The 18,261-nt window shown below is 32.9% G+C and overlaps 1 protein-coding gene across 1 annotated transcript in view; it reads right to left on the reverse strand.

Annotated features, from left to right (window-relative positions):
• Positions 1 to 3,526: 3,526 nt before the first annotated feature.
• Positions 3,527 to 18,261, reverse strand: part of LOC139974296 (uncharacterized) — a 54,544-nt gene continuing 39,809 nt past the window's right edge. Inside the window, exons 2-8 of the mRNA XM_071981325.1 lie at positions 9,217 to 9,247; positions 8,393 to 8,565; positions 7,759 to 8,023; positions 6,687 to 6,898; positions 5,825 to 6,133; positions 5,310 to 5,574; positions 3,527 to 4,064 (exon numbers count right to left, since the gene is read on the reverse strand). Of these exons, the coding sequence (XP_071837426.1) occupies positions 3,697 to 4,064; positions 5,310 to 5,574; positions 5,825 to 6,133; positions 6,687 to 6,898; positions 7,759 to 8,023; positions 8,393 to 8,565; positions 9,217 to 9,247 (1,623 nt within the window). The 3' untranslated portion in view covers positions 3,527 to 3,696. The remainder of the gene's footprint in view (positions 4,065 to 5,309; positions 5,575 to 5,824; positions 6,134 to 6,686; positions 6,899 to 7,758; positions 8,024 to 8,392; positions 8,566 to 9,216; positions 9,248 to 18,261) is intronic.

Below are 18,261 nucleotides of genomic sequence, written 5' to 3' on the forward strand. Positions count from 1 at the left end.
AGAAAACTATGTTTAAACCTAACACTAATATACATACTGTACATATACAATTGGTTGAATTAGAAGACTTTACTATAAAATGAATTTTAACCAGTACATACATGTATATTTACAGTACATACAATGTAATGGGTGTATATGTACAGTGTGTATAGTGTGTATATTAGTGTTAGGTTTAAACACTCATGGCACTCTGTACTTATACACCCAGTACAGTGTGTGTACTGTACACACTGTACATGCATGTCGTCCCCGTTTTAGCGTAGTAACGAATGTGCAAAAAGTGACTTTTGATTAAACGCGCTCTAAAGATTTCAAACATTTTGACTTTAGTATATCGTAGTTAATAAAGGATCTTTGTACCGAAAGTTGTCAACATATTCAATATTACAAATAGAACTTTGAGTTCTCATATTTGTTGCTGATCGGAAACTTACTTACAAAGTAGTAGTTTGAGTGAAAACATATTCGTCGTTATATGTCTTTTCACTTAATTTTAGACATTCGTTACACATTCGTCACACATTCGTCACACATTCGTCACACATTCGTCACTATGCTAGAACTAAATAATGAAGTTTCGTCCTGTCACAGACTAGTATTCGTCACTTTAGTGTGTAGTAGCCATAGGGTACACCGTGAATGTTCATTGTCACACGGGGAGAGGTGGTGGGGGGGGGGGGATTAACATAAGATAAAAAGAAAATAAGAAAATAAAAGGGGTGCTACAGTGGTCTTATTTTTTGGTATTATTTGGTCTTGTTAAAAAGAACGCCCAAGCTTTACTACAATGTATAAAATAGACAAGGAATTTGCACGTGTTACACGCAGGTATCAACATACGTCTTTTAGTTTGTTTTCTTGGGTGGCATGGATGGGGTCGGATATGGTGAGGGGAGGGGTTAAGAGGACAAGGAGAGCCGGCTGATGAAAGGGGTGGTATATGGGTCGTACTAATTTTTAAAAGAACGCCCACGTTTTGTTACAATGTATACAATATACAAGGAATTTGTGTGGGTTATGCGCGGATATAAGTTTTTTAGTATGTTTATCTTGGGTGACATAGATGGCGTCGGATAGGGGGATATTGGGGTAGTGGGTTAGGGAGGGCAAAGAGGGCTGGCTGCTGAAAAGGAGTGGTACATTGGTCTTATTTATCTTAAGAAGAACCCCAAGATGTTCTACAAGGGATTTGCATAGGTTATCCACATATATCAACATATGTGTCTTAGTATGTCTTTCTTTGTTTGCAGGAAGGGGCTCTGATAGGGTGAGAGGAGAGGTTAGAGAGGGCAAGGAGTGCCGGTTGCTGACAAATAAATGAAGTTGAAAAACATGGATTTAATTTAGAAATCATGTTGTTCGTGTTAATTTAATGGCGTTGTAAAATTCAGCTAGGGCTATACTTATGACAACTATACCCTAACATCTTAAAAAAAAAACCTCAGTACTGTATCATTGAAAAGAATCTCTGCAGGAATTCGTAATCACTTATGTAGGTTAATGTATCCATTACGAAATTAATGTACATATCCGAATGCGGCTCAATGGTGTTATGTAATCGTTCTCGACCCCATTCCCCACATCGACTGGATCTACGTCCCAGCTCTGGGCAAAACCTAGGTCTTAACCACACTGTTAATGAAATTGTTTCGGAAGTCAATTTGCATGACATGATTGGACGGATACTCTTTGGTATAGCGGTGTGGATTCTTAAAAAGCTCAGTAACCATTATATTGGCAGGCGTCGTGCCTTTAATGATGTATCGCAAGTCCTGTATCGTTGATATGTTATTAGTGTTATAATTTAAATAAAATAAAACTGTTATATATATATTAATATATATATATATATATATATATGTGTATATATATGTATGTATTATAAGATATATATATATATATATATATATATATATATATACATTCATCATACACACACATATATATATATATAATTATGTGTATGAATGTATATATATATTTGTGTGTGTGTATGTATATATATATTTGTGTGTGTGTATGTATATATATATATGTATGTATGTGCGTTTATGTATGTATGTATATATATATATATATATGTATGTACGTGTGCATGTATGTATGTATGTATATATATATATATATATATATATATATATATATATATATATACATACATACATACATACACACACACATATATATATATATATGCACACATATACACACATCAGACAACTGTTATATATATTTATATATATTTATGTATGTATGCGTGTATGTACGTATGTATGTGTGTGTGTATGCGTGTATGTATGTATGTATATATATATATATATATATATAAAGATATTTATATACATGTATATGTATATATATATATAAAGATATTTATATACATATATTTATACATACATACATAAACGCACACATACATACATATATATATATATATACACACACACAAATATATATATATATATATATATATACATACATACATACACACACACAAATATACATATATATATATATACATTCATACACACACATATATATATATATATTTGTGTGTGTGTATGTATATATATATATATATATTTGTGTGTGTGTATGAATATATATATATATATATATATATATATATATATAAAGATATTTATATACATGTATATGTATTTATATATATATAAAGATATTTATATACATATATATATATATACAAACATATACACACACATATATATATATATACACACACATATATACATATATATATATATATATATATATATATATATATATACATATATATATATATATATATATATATATATATATATATATATATATATATATATAAATATATAAATGAAAATCGTATAATAATATATATATACAAACATATACACACATATATATATATATATACACACACATATATACATATATATATATATATATATATATATATATATATATATATATAAATATATAAATGAAAATCGTAATGAGTTGGAAAATCAAGAACAGTGAAAAAACTTCCAGCCTCCACCGGGATTCGAACCCGGGCCTCCCGCTTTGTACGCGGACACCCTAATTAACTAGGCCATGGACGCTGATTGTATGTCCAGAGGTTCGAAACCATATATATATATATATATATATATATATATATATATATATATATATATATATATATATATATATATATATATATATATATATATATATATATATAATGAAAATGTATATATAGTATGTGGGTGCCATAGAAATCAGGAATCATTACATATCCACTTTCACGCAATTGTTGATTTCCTTCAAACTTTTTTTTTTTTTTTTTTTTTTGGGGGGGGGGGAGGTTGAGGGTTGGGATGCAAACAAATGGAAGAAAATTGGACAAGATCACTTTTTCATTTTATCCATTTATGAGACTCATACAATAATCAATTTGCACACTATCAAACAACAGTAAGCTGGTAAACATTCACAATTTGACATTTGTTTCTATTATTGTTATATATCTTCTCATTCCCTTAAAAATGAATTATATGTCGAATTGCTCTGGTTGGAAGTTTTGTCGCATTTTCTGCTTCTTTCTTGTCTTCAGCTCGTCCTGCTTTTCGACACTCAAAGATCTGTTTGGATTTTTCCCTACTTTCTAAGTAAAGACTGCACTGTTGGACACTGTGTTATACAGTGTTTTTTCTACACCGGTCGTATTTTCATGTCTGTGTATTGCAGGCTACATCCGTAACTGTCCAAAGTATCACTATCACTATAAGTATACCAGTAGATGTTAGTTCCTTGAGTAGAGCCGTCGTAGTCCCCGTTGAGGTGAGAATAAGCGCAATAAGCGCAGTTGTCTCTGCCATCGGGGAATAATTCACAATTTATACTCTGCTGACAGTAAGACCGACATTCAGAAGCAGAGTAATATTCCCTACAGTGATAATAATAATAGAACCACCAGGCTCCTCGATGTCTCTCTGCACAGTCGTATTTACTCCATCCATCGTTGTCCCGATCTTTTGTACTGAATTGTTTGTTGTTGCTATAATACAAATCATCATAACCTGCAACAAACGAGAAAGACTAATATAAACCGATCAATGTATGAACTTCGAACGAATCAATCATCGGATGCCAGTTAGAGGGCAGTGCGTTTTTTTTTCATACCAAGATTAACACGTCAGTTCCACGTATGTTTTTTTTTTACGTGTGTTGAATATTTAGGATACATGAGTAGGTATTTTGTCTTTACAAGTACGTTATTATACAATTTAGTTTTTGTCCCGTTTGAAATACAGTGCCACAATTAGAGCCACATACAGATGGGCAACCACTTTAAGCAAATGCCGGGGTTTAGTTACTATAGAGTCGCTAAAATCGCTCTTTATTTTACATTTATTTATCGGCATTGATTGGCAATACTACACATTCATTTTGTTTTAATTCTTATTTCTAAGTCCCCATCTGATTAGTCTTCTAGTCTATCAAAACTCGAGTTATATATATATTGTGTGTGTCGGTATTAAATCGTACAATTCCTTGAATAAAATGATGTGCAATTTAGTTTGCATAACCAAATTTCATTGTCTTATTCAATCCTGTGCTTGTACCACACAGGTTAACTTAGGCTTTCATCGAAGCTGGGCCAGGATGGGTTAATGCGGGGGGGGGGGGGGAGGGCTGTGTGAGGTAGCTAAATATATCCTTCAAGTTAGGAAAGCAAGGGTATCATTTAAAGATGTAGTCCTGAGTTATCCAAAGGTCCCTGTTCTACTGGGCAGGGAAAGAAGGGTGTTAATTGCCATCGACTGTTTACCCGATTTTTATATCACGTTGTAATCTTTGTATCTGTGTCAGAAATACATAGAGCCTGGCTACTTTTAGAATATTACTGTAATAGTCCTATATATTGTGTATGACGGTCCCTCCTATCATGTTAGGTGCTTGTCACGTGCAAACACGGCAAGGAGACCTATGTTACCAAGGATTAGCGAATCTTATCGTCTGCTTCTTATGTCTATTCGCATTGTATACAGTCTTGATAACCTAAGTGCGTTCCAACTGCAGTTCATGCGTTTGAAATTGAATATTGCTGTGAACATTAAAAACATATATCATTGCGATAGGATCAAGACATTAGTTGTTGTAGAATGCACATTCAAGGAGTACTACAAAAATTATTGCTATAGGGGAGCACGTCATATGATCCTTCATGGTTGGCATGTTTTTTAGGTCTTCACGCTTCTTCTAATTGACGTAATCGGTCCAGATTTATGTATGAGTCGATGATTAGAATATCAACTACTCACCTGTATTTCCTCTACTGTGTGATCCAATTGATAGTCGATACTTGTCTGCCTCGTTATTAATACTAAAAGTTGAATAGACGGCGTAATACGATGATGAAGCGGAATCCCTTAGATCAATACGAAGCTGGTACGTTTTCTGGTTGGTCAGAGAGTGGATATATTTGTTACCTAGCCAGTGGTCTTGATTCTTATTACCAAAACCGTTCTTGTAGTCCAACCAACCACGATAAAAGTCAACGGAGGCACTCGATCGTCGCTGGAAAACCTATAAAATGAAAACAAAAAAGTAATCCAACTGTTTCATCTACTTATCCTTAAGGGCATGCCATCCAAAGCCGTTAAAGGGTTAATAAAGATGAATATAAGTATAGTGTGATAGTGAGATAGTTCGCAAGAGTATTTTGCTTCTTGATTGGTCAAGTTCAGCTCAACGAGATCTTCAGTGCATCAGTTTGCAAAATGCAAAGTACATTGTGTAAAAGGTAACAATTCAAAGCCTTGTTTACATTACTCACCGTCCATCCTCCCCCGTTACTTTCCATCTCACAGTAAACCTGAATGCCGTGTGGCCAACCATCAGGGTAAATGGTGTAAACTCCATCACTGCGTGTACCGGAAACATAAAGCTCGTAGCAATCTTTTGGGATCAATGTGCACGTCACTCCGTCTCCTTCGTAGCCATCAATACAATAACATTTACGAACACCGTTCCTCTCATCACAGGTTGCGTGTTCACTGCACTGGTAACTCTGATCTATAATAAGCTGGTTGTTCCTACAAGTTGATTTTCGTGTACATCTTGAATTGATGTAATACTTGCCCTCCTAATTGAAGATATTCGGAGAAAAAACAAACAAACTAATAAATAAATTATGTACAGGATTTCAACGATGGATGACCAATGCAGACCTCCCCTCGATTGATCTAGGTATGGATATGAACCATCATGAAAATTTTATGAGGTTTATGACTCCGATTTAGGTGGCCTAGGGATCCGCTCTCAAGAACAAAGGTATCCGTCAAATGTTGCATTCAACGGCTTATTGCGACTTTACATTAGGCCTACAATTAGTTGTAACCGCAATACTGTGGTATGAAGTATCCATGAATTTTGTGTAAGGTTTATAATGGGATGCACACCCATAAGTCTTATCTTCCTGACTAATGTAATACGTCCCTCGACTGACAGTTTTGCCTGGGCTGGCGACGGAGGTCGGGTCCATGCCCCTTTCCCAACCGCGATGCGAGCGCTACTCGGTTATCTGTATATGTGATGTGGTAATCAACAAGTTTAAATAATAAAAGGTTTTCTTCTAATTGTATGGACAATGAATTAAGAGGAAAGCATTAAAAATATTCTGAAAGAACCGTACTGACCGTTAAAACACTTCCTTTTTCTACAACGAAGCAGTTACATTGGTTCAGATGGATGCATTGTTCTTGCTGTCTCAGATAATCACCGACACAAACACATTGCTCTGTTTCTGTGCGAGAGGTAGCCGAGATGCAAGTATCAGGGTCATCGCAAGTCCTCTCGCAGGTCTCATTGCTAAATATCTCATTAGCTGGACACCATTCAATCTTTGATTCTAGAAAACAGGAAAGGAGAACAATAGTAACCTGATACAGACACGACGAATATGACATGTGGCAAATAATACTTTTTTGTCATCACTTCAATACGTGGCTGTCAGAAGGTTAAAGGAAAGCAACACACATTCAGAAGCAGTTCGAATGAATGCAGAAAATTTTAAATTAGGTAGTAGTCTTTCCTTAGTCACATTAATGTTAATAGTTATTGAACATAACGAGATAAAACCCCATCATTTGTTGTACAACTGGTTTGCAACCAAATAATCATAGCTTCTGTTTCAGAGAATTTCCCTCGATGTAAGTATACTGCTTTCTGAAAAAAAATGATAATTAACAACAACATCAAATTTCTCTTCCCTTGGTTGCGCTGATGAAACTGGGAGACGTACCTGTTTTCAGTGTTAACTTTCTGTTGAACATATGTTAGATACGGTTCCTTGTTCAGAGCCAAGGTTAGTGTTGAGTACAAGGCAGTCTTGTAGTGAGTGCGTAATCACTCTTAAGCTTTTGGAGGCATTTTGGAAATCTAGTATAGATACTAACCCAAGATGAAGTATATGAACTCGCGCTAAGAGCTTGTACTCGAACTCATATTCATATCATGTTGCACCCGCCACTATATTTATTGTAGCGCCGTTGTACTCGCTGGTATACTATATGTATACTCGTTCTATATGAACTGTACCAGTTTCTTTAAACTAAGTAAACATATGTGACGTGCCAAGTTTAATTCCAAAAGATCCATTCGTTCTTAGAATAAAACTTTCAGTTTATGCACGTTTACTTTTGACATTTAATACAAAAAAATTGATATTATTTAGGCTTTAAATTGAATAGGAATGTAAAAGTCGCTTACCATCTGATATTACGAATGTACCTAAACTTGATATATAATATTTCCTCCATTCATCTGAGATACGAAAATCGTCGTATGTTACAAAGTAAGTTTCTCTATCAATGTTCTCAAAGTCCATTCTCAGTTGGTACCGTTTTTGATTTGTTAAGTATGCAATTTTCTCATTTCCGATCCAAAACTCACTCCTTAGAAAGCCAAATCCATTTCTGAAGTCTTTCCAACTTCTATTAAAATTGACGGAATCCAATCTTCGTCGCTGTAGTACCTACAACGAATATCAAAGAAGATAAACGTTAACTGGGACGTTATTAATTATGTATTATTCGTTCCATTCTGCATGCGAATTGTTGATAATAAACATTACACAGAAATAAGAACTTATATTCCAAAACTTCAGTTTGAAGTGTGTGGGCTAGAAGTTTACTGTTTTCTTGGGAAAAACTACACTGTTATTAAATTTCAAAATATATAAAACATTGATTTAAACACTAGTTTCGATAACAAATATCATGATTCTATTTCATATTACGATATTATTAAACCGATATATATTACTATATGCAAAATTGTAAAAAAGTAAACTTTTACAAAACTATTAAAAGTTGAAAAGGAAACATCAAGTAATCAGCCATACCGTCCATCCACCAGCATCAAGATCATTATCACAGTAAGCCTCAAACGGTTCCGGATAACCATCTGGTTTAATAAGATACACTCCAGATGTATTGTGGGTAGAGGAACATGCATTCGATACTTCTCTGCAATCTCGTGGATACGCAGGTTGTTGAAAAACGAAGTATGAAGAACCTGGATGGAAAGTAAAACAAAGTTAACATTTTATTGCGACTGAAAAATCATTTTAGTTAAGGAAAATATTGCCTTAGATTCTCAGCCAATTGTAAGAGAACTGGTTTCGTTACAATGCAAATTAAGGTAATGAATCAGTTTAAATACCAATTATTAATCAACTACTACATAGAGGAAGATATCGCGACTACACTTTTATACGTTAATTGTTATTGAATTCTCAGATGTAACTGTTTTGAAGTATTAGTTTTATTTAGTTTCAGCCTGCAATAAAAAATTCAAAGACAAAGTCAATTGAACTTATTTTTCATCACGCTTCCGTAGTTATCAATCCTATCTAAGTGAGATCAAAAGACTCATGAAAACAGCAAATCCCATTTGTTTAACGTACTTGAGAAATTATCGATGTAGCACTTACGACGAGAAGAGATTGGAAATATGCGACTCAGAGGAAATCAATCTCATCATAGATGTTTGGAAATTGTGACACGATTAAAAAAAATATCTAGAGCGAACACTATAGAGAGCCAATATTTTCAGCCATTTAGCTGGCCAACTTAAGTGTCAACGTTTATAATACATAGCTGATATTACTCACAGAGGTTACTTGTTATAATAATGCAAGTCGGATGGCATAACTACTACCCCTACCTGAAGACCGTACCTCGGCACTGACGATAATCTGCGTAATAAAAGAAGGACCATATGAATCTGTTTGATCGGAAGAAAGAACATTTAGGAAAACTGGTCCGATTATTTTTTAGTTTAAGGCAGTGTTTTTTTCCTTTTCTTCTACTAAAATTCATATCTAATCTGCAAGTCAATAAACAGAGAACTGAACGTCATATTACAACTTCCATCCAGGAAACATTAGATGAATGGCATTTTCCCGGTGTTACAGCTACCCTGGTACATGATATGTAAGCTAACGTGAAGGAACAAAGGCAATAGCTGGCTGCTTTCTTAAAGAGCTTTGTTGCTTAATGCAGACATATGTTCTTTGTTCAAGTTATATTTTGACATTAGAACATTTCAGACATGATATGTGACGCATCTGTGTTAACAGTCCTTAACAACCCATAGGGATCCTTAATATCGTCCCAGCTATTCTTGTTGGATTCCGATTACGGTGTCTTGATACTGACACAGCAAAGGGAAACTCTGATATTTAAAAGGTCTCATTTTACATGTAAGGTAAGTTCTTCGCCACAGACTTGTATATCTTACTAAATAAAAACCTCTATTCCAATTATTAAAGCACGAGATTGAGAGGGATGCATATGTAGTACTAAGCTGTAAGGCGTGAAATAGTAAAAATTTAGTCTGCGATCATTTAAAGATAATTTCTGTCTTGATTGTTTTGTCAGTTTCTTGCGAATTTCACAGCATTAAAAGCTAACATTTAATACAATATAGCAGTACGTTATGAAATAGAGAATATAAGACAACCTTGTTAAACGCTAATTCTACAAATCTACGTAATTTAGAAAAAAAGTAGAAATTTAACATTAAAGTTCTGTCTTCTATAACATGATAATGATGACAATTGCAAGAGATAAAGAAATTTATCAGAAAATGGACAAAAGATAATGAGGAAGTTTTCAAAGAAATAAGAAATATTTTCTTTCTCTCAAAAAAGATATTCAATGATAACAAATATATAGTCTCGTATTGTTCTGCTATATATTGTACAAGTATTCGGCTTTAAATATGTTGCAGTTAGAATGATCATTAGCACCATAGACATTTACATTTTGTCTTGTTTGGTAAATTCCGAATACTGACATGTCAGAACAGACGAGTATATGGGAGTTAATTTTTCATGAAATTATGATGTTTTCTGTCAAGACAAAAATATTGTATAGCATTTCTAGGAGATGAAGTGAACTTAGACAACACACTGTTTAAGCGAAAGGACACGCTTTAGTTCTTTCCTGAAATTTCAACAGTTCTCTGATTTATTTTTGCCTTCATCAAATGTTTGACTTTTTTAAGCAATGCCTGCACACTGGTCATCTTGTCAATATCGAATTAACACGTTCATCATGTCAAGAGTTACTTTATCTCGATTTGGAGGAGAATATGTTCAAATCACCTTTAACTTAAGTCATGACAAATAAAATCAATAGAGTCGAAATATTTACGAATGTCGATATTAGCTACTCTAGTGGTGCACTGTGTAAATTTCTGTTGCCAACAGAGTATAAAACAAAATGATACCATTTCTACAAATAGATTGACGCGGTCAAAGGCGATTATTTTGGGATATAGCCAAAGTTTTTTTTTTATCGCCGATACCGCTTTTGAGGAAGCAATGACTTAGACTGCGTGAGACGTTATACTGTTCTATCTGCATACATCATTGTTTTTATTATCACAGTAAATTGAGTGTCAAAAGTCGTGTTATTCATGTATCTATTGCTCGTTCGAACGATAGCCACATAATATCATATGGAGGAATTTTATTAGGTACCTTCCTACACATCAGTGAATCGAAAATGTTTATAGCCAATTATTACCATATATGGAGTTGTTAAGTGTTATGATATACTTTCTAGTTTTTGTAACATATGCTAGTAAAGCGACATTTAGTTGCATTTTAACAGATTTGATGAGTTAGTTTAATTCGTCAAAGTCTATCAGCCACATTTTTTTTAGGTATATGAACATTTTCCTGTTGTATACCGAATTAGTTTACATGTTACTTTATAACGACAAACGAAACGTTAAGGTTTACACTCCACCGACCGGCCGCATGGTATCATGACGGGCATGACGGGAATGTGTGAGTTGGGTAGGAGGGTGTGATGACGGGCTACTACACCCATCACATTTATATTAAGCATAGGCCTATGTATAAAACCTTTAATTTCTTAACACGATAAACTAGCCCGTTGTATTCCAAAGTTTGAAGAAAAATCATTGCGGATTGTCATTCAAATGTTGTTAAACTGGATTAGAAAGTAGGTTGTTCTCGATCAAAATGAAATAAATTTTACTTGTCGGTGGAACATGTCTATCTGCAATTATGTTGTCTAAAACTTGCTTCTGCATTGATGTTACTGTACAGATAACATCCCAATTTGAATTAAAAAAAAATATATTATACATAATGAATTCACAGGTTTTCATTTAGTGTTGAACATTACAATTATTTCAGGACAAACAACCAGAATAAGAATCAGGTTATATTTAGTGTTAATCATGGTTTCTACATTTACACGTCGCTATGCAGTTATTTTATGTCCTTTCATGTTTTTTATGATTGGTAAAGATGTACATTTGCTTGTCAAACTATGTCCAGAATATGGCTTGTATTTTTTACTATACCCCCCTAAAAAAAAAAATGAGGAAAACATATCCTTTTCCCTGAAATTTACTTTTTTGAGAAGGCACTTATATCAATTTTAAAACAATTTTTGGGTTTTACTTGTTGTTTGACAAAAATTCACACATACTAAAAAATTTTTGTCTTGTTAAGAATTTTATATTGTGTTTGATTTTATACGAAGTAGTTTTTATCCGCTTTTATCCGTATTTAGCGGTCTGTTTTAAAGGCTGGTTTTGCAATTTAAAGGGCTTAAACGAGAGATACAACACTAGCTAACATCTAATCTGTTATAACTGTTTTATTCGAAGGTTTGGAAGAAATAGTACAAAAATGTCAACTTATAACATCTTATAAAAGAAACATAAGTTATAAACAACTTATGCCTATGAGTAACGTCAATGTCATTGAAAATCGACTTTCAATCTTTTTAATCTTCCAGTTGATTTGATTGAATATCATGTTCGTTTAACAGTAGTTATTTTTTGCAATAATGCTTTTACATTACTACTAAGTTGTTATTATCATCAATACTACTTACTAGACGTTTTAGAACATTTTATAATAGCACGACACGTGAATTAGGGATATATAGTTAAACATGTCGTACACATTTTAAAAACAATACTTTATAGATGTTTCATTATAACTCATAAGAATTAAAACAGATATAAAAATAGGACAATCATCATATGCGTATTTTGAAGAAAAAATATTCTTTGGTTAGTTTTTAAATTGATTTATTGAATGAATGCAATATGAGCACTTTTTTAAAATATAAATCTTCGGTTTGGTAACGATATATTATAATTCAGATTTAAGTTTTCCGTTCTAAATGTATTTTCGTCATTTTGATTCCCCCTTACATTGGTATTGTAATACGACATTAAATCTGAGTTGCTATCACGCAGTTACTTTAGGTTAAGTTGTATTACTTATCTGTATGACTCAATTATTGAGGAAATACATGTTCTCTCTAGTTTGAAATCTATCTAATTTAACTGTCACTTCAAAAAGCAGGCGATATAATTTTTTTTTTAAACTTTATCATCTCTAATACACTAGATGGACAAGTCTTAAAGTTTTTCTACTCGTATATCCAGTATCTTTGCGAATGTGCGGTTATACGGTTTTATTGATCAATATCAAATAGTATCTATATTATATTTACTGGAAGAACAATATAGATGAAAAAAGAATCACGGAATCAGGGAAACACCGTTGGCTAGACACTAATATGGCCAGCGACATCTCTTATGATCGCATACCATTCTTTCGTGAAAGCAATTTAAAGTCATATAGTTGTGTCTGAAAACAGACGTAGCACTCACAAAATGGTTATGATCAATGTTTTGGCTTTGTAGCAGTCTTTTTTTTCTTTGCTAATTTTGTACTGCAATAAACTTGAGTTACCTAAGTTTATGATATTCAGCATTAATCCCGTCCATGTATTTATATTTATATCACCTTGTTAAATTCCTTCAAATTAATTTAAATCAGATTGACATGTGTACCAGTTAGTTTTAATGTTTATCAACTTTGTTTCCTTGAAAATGTGTTTAAAAAGAATGATCATATAACATATAACAAATATCGTTATTGTTTGTTGCAGACTGTTTGCCAAACATAGCTACATAAATAATGATATCTAAACAATTGATATCTTTGAGCATGTGAAGGATGTTACCATTTCGGCACTCTTTATACATTTTCGAGATGCAAAATTTTGCGTTTAGATGATAGTTTGTTGCAGCAATATCACCAAACTTAAATTGAAAATTTCTTCAAATTTGTTTACAAAGTATGAAACCTTCCACTTTTTTAAAGTTAAGATATCTTACTAAAAGAATGTACCATATCATTATAGTTGTGTTCACAGTAGCTATCAAACTGTTTACTATTTGAAATATAACGTAATTATCTTTGTACTGGTATTTTGACATAGAAATTTTGTCTTTGTTTTTAGATTAGCTAACGCCAATGTTGCTTTAAAATTTTCATACCGACAACTTGAAAAAGGACAATGAATAACATAACTGTTCGGAAATCAAATCAAAATAACAGAGCCGACAAGGGATGTTGCCTTTGTACAGATAAGACTCAAGTTATACGTATGAATACGTTCAGTTTATGTAAAAATAGCAAGGCATTATAAAACATCTGTTCAACTTTAGACTGCCTAGGAGAACATTGTATATATTTACCCATACAAAGAATATAGCACTGTTTCGATAAGGGAATCGCATGATTGAATTTTAAACAGGAAGAAATTTTTGAAATTATGAATCTTGAAATAACTAAATGTTACAGTTTAGCATTTAAGTTATTATACTAGAAGAGAGAAATAGGCCTATGAAACATGAATTTGAACTAGAATAAAAAACATGTGAACTAAAGCTTAATAATTTATAACATGTAATGAAGGATTGTTGTAACGTGTTGGTATGTATCGGTTAAACAGTGGGGTTGGATATTTGAGGGAAACATTTTGCGCTGACGTTCTGTACATGATATCGGAAAGCTACATACTCGAAATCTGAAAAAAAGAATAGTTTTTTCCTGGCCATATCACGAAACGTGATTGATTAAAAACTGGTGCGTAACAAAAAACTTTTGAGATGTATTATTGGCCTTTAGTTTTAGTTTTGTACATGGAAGCAAGTTTTAAAGAACAAAGTTTGTAGGCATAAAGGATTCAATTAGAACGTTTTGTTCTAAGGCGAAACACATTTGTCCATTCGCGAAGTTGAAAATACTCAGTATTTAAATTGAAGGCTTTCTTACTGAATGTCATTAAGTATTTTAATCCGTGTTTACCTACTTCTTGTGAGATGCTAACACTCAGTTTGTCTAAACATTTAACTTTAATAAGATTGGCGCAGCAGCACAATGATGCGACTTAGCTTTTAAAACTTGAAACAGTCAGAAGATATTCATTAGAGTAATATATTTGAAAAAAAAATAAAAAAAATGAAAAGACTTACCATTTCTGTTCCAAACAAGTTCCAAATCGTCAAAACACTTAAACAAACTTTGAAAAAATTCTCCATGATTTCTGGTTTGTAGAAATGTCACGCTGAAATATATTCGATGAAGGGCAAGATGACAAATGACACAGAGTATCCAGTTAGGGGTTACCAACACCTTATTGGAATGACGGTAGTAGTATGGATGTCCATTAATGCCATCATTTTATTTGAAAATGATTTGTTGAACAGCTTATACGAAACGTACTGCACATATAGAGTATTCTTTGGCTTGTATGTAAAGAAGACTATTTGAGATGCGTAATCCAACTTAATATTATTTACAGCTATTTATATCTTGGGATTTTAGTCAATAGTACAGTAAGCTTCAGTTGCAAAATGTTGAATTGTCCTTGCTGCAAAATAAAGCCAACATAAACACGTATTGCATAGCTAATGAATATCGTGTTTCTAGTTCCAAGGACAGCAATGGTATTGCAAATTCAATAACTGTCAATGTATTTAGTTCTTGAAACAAATATCAATTACGATGGTCATTTTGAATTTATATTACATTCAGCGTGGTTCACGTTAAAGGGTTTTGTAGTGGTGTACCAACCAGCGTTAAGGCTACCTAGTCGATGAAAAGAGTCAGAATGCTGATTTTGCTGGTTGTGGTTAAAATATCATTTTCGATATTCTTTAGAACCCTTAATGATTAAATTAATTTAGCTACGTTACAATGCTTTTGATTGGCAGGAAAAGAAGTGTCGACTGGATGAAAGGAAGTGTTATTAAAGTACATGGACTAGCCGGTACTTCATAACATGCATGAACCGGTACACTATATCTTATATATTGTTAAATGTACTGTATGAGTTATACTACACTACCAATCATGCATGGAATAATCTACAATTTACGCACTGTTTGAAATAGTGTACACTATACGCACTGTATGATGTAGTATATGATTTAAACACTACATTAACTAGTCTACACTATGTAATGTATGATCTAGTCTACAATAAACACACTGTATGAACTAGTTTACACTATTTACAAGGTATGATCTAATCTATACTATACAAAAAATATAAACTTTACCCGATGTGGACTATAGTGTACACTTTACACACTGTATTGACTAGTCTACACTATATGGAATTTATTACCTAGTCCACACTATACACACTTCACTTTAGTCAATGTATGATATAGTATATACGATACACACTGCACGAACTACACACAGTGTGAACTATAGTATACACTTCACGCATTGCGTGAACTAATCTAAAGTATACACATTGTATGACTTATGTCTACTCTATACACACTGTATGAACAAGCATATACCATACACTATATATGCATTACGGTGTACAATATACACATTGTATGAACTATTCCACACCATACAATTGTATAAACAAATTTATAGTGCATCTACACATTATCACCAATAACACACTATAGGGTTTTCTTTTCCATTTTTTTTTCATCATGTTATTAACATCTCTTAAAAATAGATGGTATTAAAGATAGCCCTAATTGTGCACCAAACCCACCACCTGCTCCCCATCTCTATTCCTCGTTTCAAATTAAATTTTCTGAGGTACTTCCAATTATAGCAGAACATTTTCTAACAATGTGTTTGTGTTTATATATATATATATATATATATATATATATATATATATATATATATATATATATAAATCTATATAGATATACATATATATATATACATATACATATATATATATATATATATATATATATATATATATATATATATATATATATATATATATATATATATATAAATGTGTACAAATATCTTATTAACACATTTTGAAATAGTTGTGAAGCGGTATACTATATGAACAATACTTCCTTGTTTATTGTGCCTACGTCACATCCTGTTTGTGGGATTGAGTATTCTCACATATCATTGAATAACAATGTCAGCTGTTTTATTGGACGATGAATTTGGAATGAACTATAGGATTTGCATCCATGCTCTGTATCTTCTATATACGATAGGTACATAAGGTTTATTTATATCATACTTTGCTTTGACATAAACCTCGTATGTATTGAAGGCGTAGCTATAGGTGGTTCAAGCAGTTAATTTATCACTGGCCCGCAGTTCTCAGGAGAGTCCTGAGGTTTGGTTCCCAACAGTATCAGCCAACGGATGACAACTGCCAGTGATTTTTCAGCATGAATAATTAAATGAGTGTCAGCATGCCTACACCAAAGTATTATTTCGCCGTCAGTGGCATAGCCAGAGGTAGATGGAATGTACCCCTCCCCCATACACACAGGATTTGCGGTGGGGAAACTGGGATGGCAAAGAAATTTGATAAAAGAATAAATAGCTATGACATATGATATTGGAAAGGCTACCTAATTTTACAGCACGGTGTGATCTGCCACTCAGGAGGTTTCCCTCTTTAGATATAGGCCTACTTAGCATATAAAGATATTTCCCTCAACAAGTTAACTTTGAGTCAGTAATTGATACTTCTAGTCAAAGTTCCGTGAGTCGTACGGCACTGGATTGTCGTCTTTTATAAAAGATCACTGAGAAATCAGATAAATGTGAATACCTACTTACGAGTATTTTTTACTATGTATAATTCTGTGTCAATTAAATTTGATTTGTCTTTCGTAGAAGGGGTTACAGGCTGTATTTGTTATGCAAAATCACTTCAATACAAGCGTCAACTTAACCTGCATCGTAATTATGCATTTCACGCACATTCCGTGAGCCGGTCTGATATTGTACAATAATTAATGAATTGAATTTTCTTCTTTAATGCCTGATATGCACATCATATAAAAAATAAATAAATAAAATTGATACTCTTTAAAGCTATGAAGGTGCAATCCATGGCAGTGCTAGATCGTCTAGCTCTGTCTTTGTACATTTCACATAAACAAATACGTAAACTGGTTGAACGTTTGGAATACGGTGGTAATAAGAAGTGGAACGTTCGTTAAAAGTCGATTCCTTTCATTATATGCCCTTCTTTAAGTTTTGAGCGCATGCAGTAGAAGTGTTTAAAAGTATGAACCAATTTTGGAAGTATTCCTCCTTATTTCTGGAGTGACTATAGTTGAAAGAAAAAAAAACAGGATTTCCCATGTGAGCTGTCCTTCTGCGGGCGCGGAACAGAAACTATAATAGTGCTGTTTTTTCTGTTTAATTTACACTTTACTATGAAGTATGAATTCTTCTAGACCTCCCCTTTGAATAGTGTATAGCCGATTTTCGACACGTAAAAGAAACATATTTCCCAATTCTGTGGGTAAAATTTGACATCATATTAAACCAATTGTTTCATGCGACAAAAATGTAACCGTTGAGAAATTGCAGAGTTGACAAAAATT

Source organism: Apostichopus japonicus, chromosome 9 (assembly GCF_037975245.1).
Source record: "Apostichopus japonicus isolate 1M-3 chromosome 9, ASM3797524v1, whole genome shotgun sequence".
Taxonomy (NCBI): Eukaryota; Metazoa; Echinodermata; class Holothuroidea; order Aspidochirotida; family Stichopodidae; genus Apostichopus; species Apostichopus japonicus.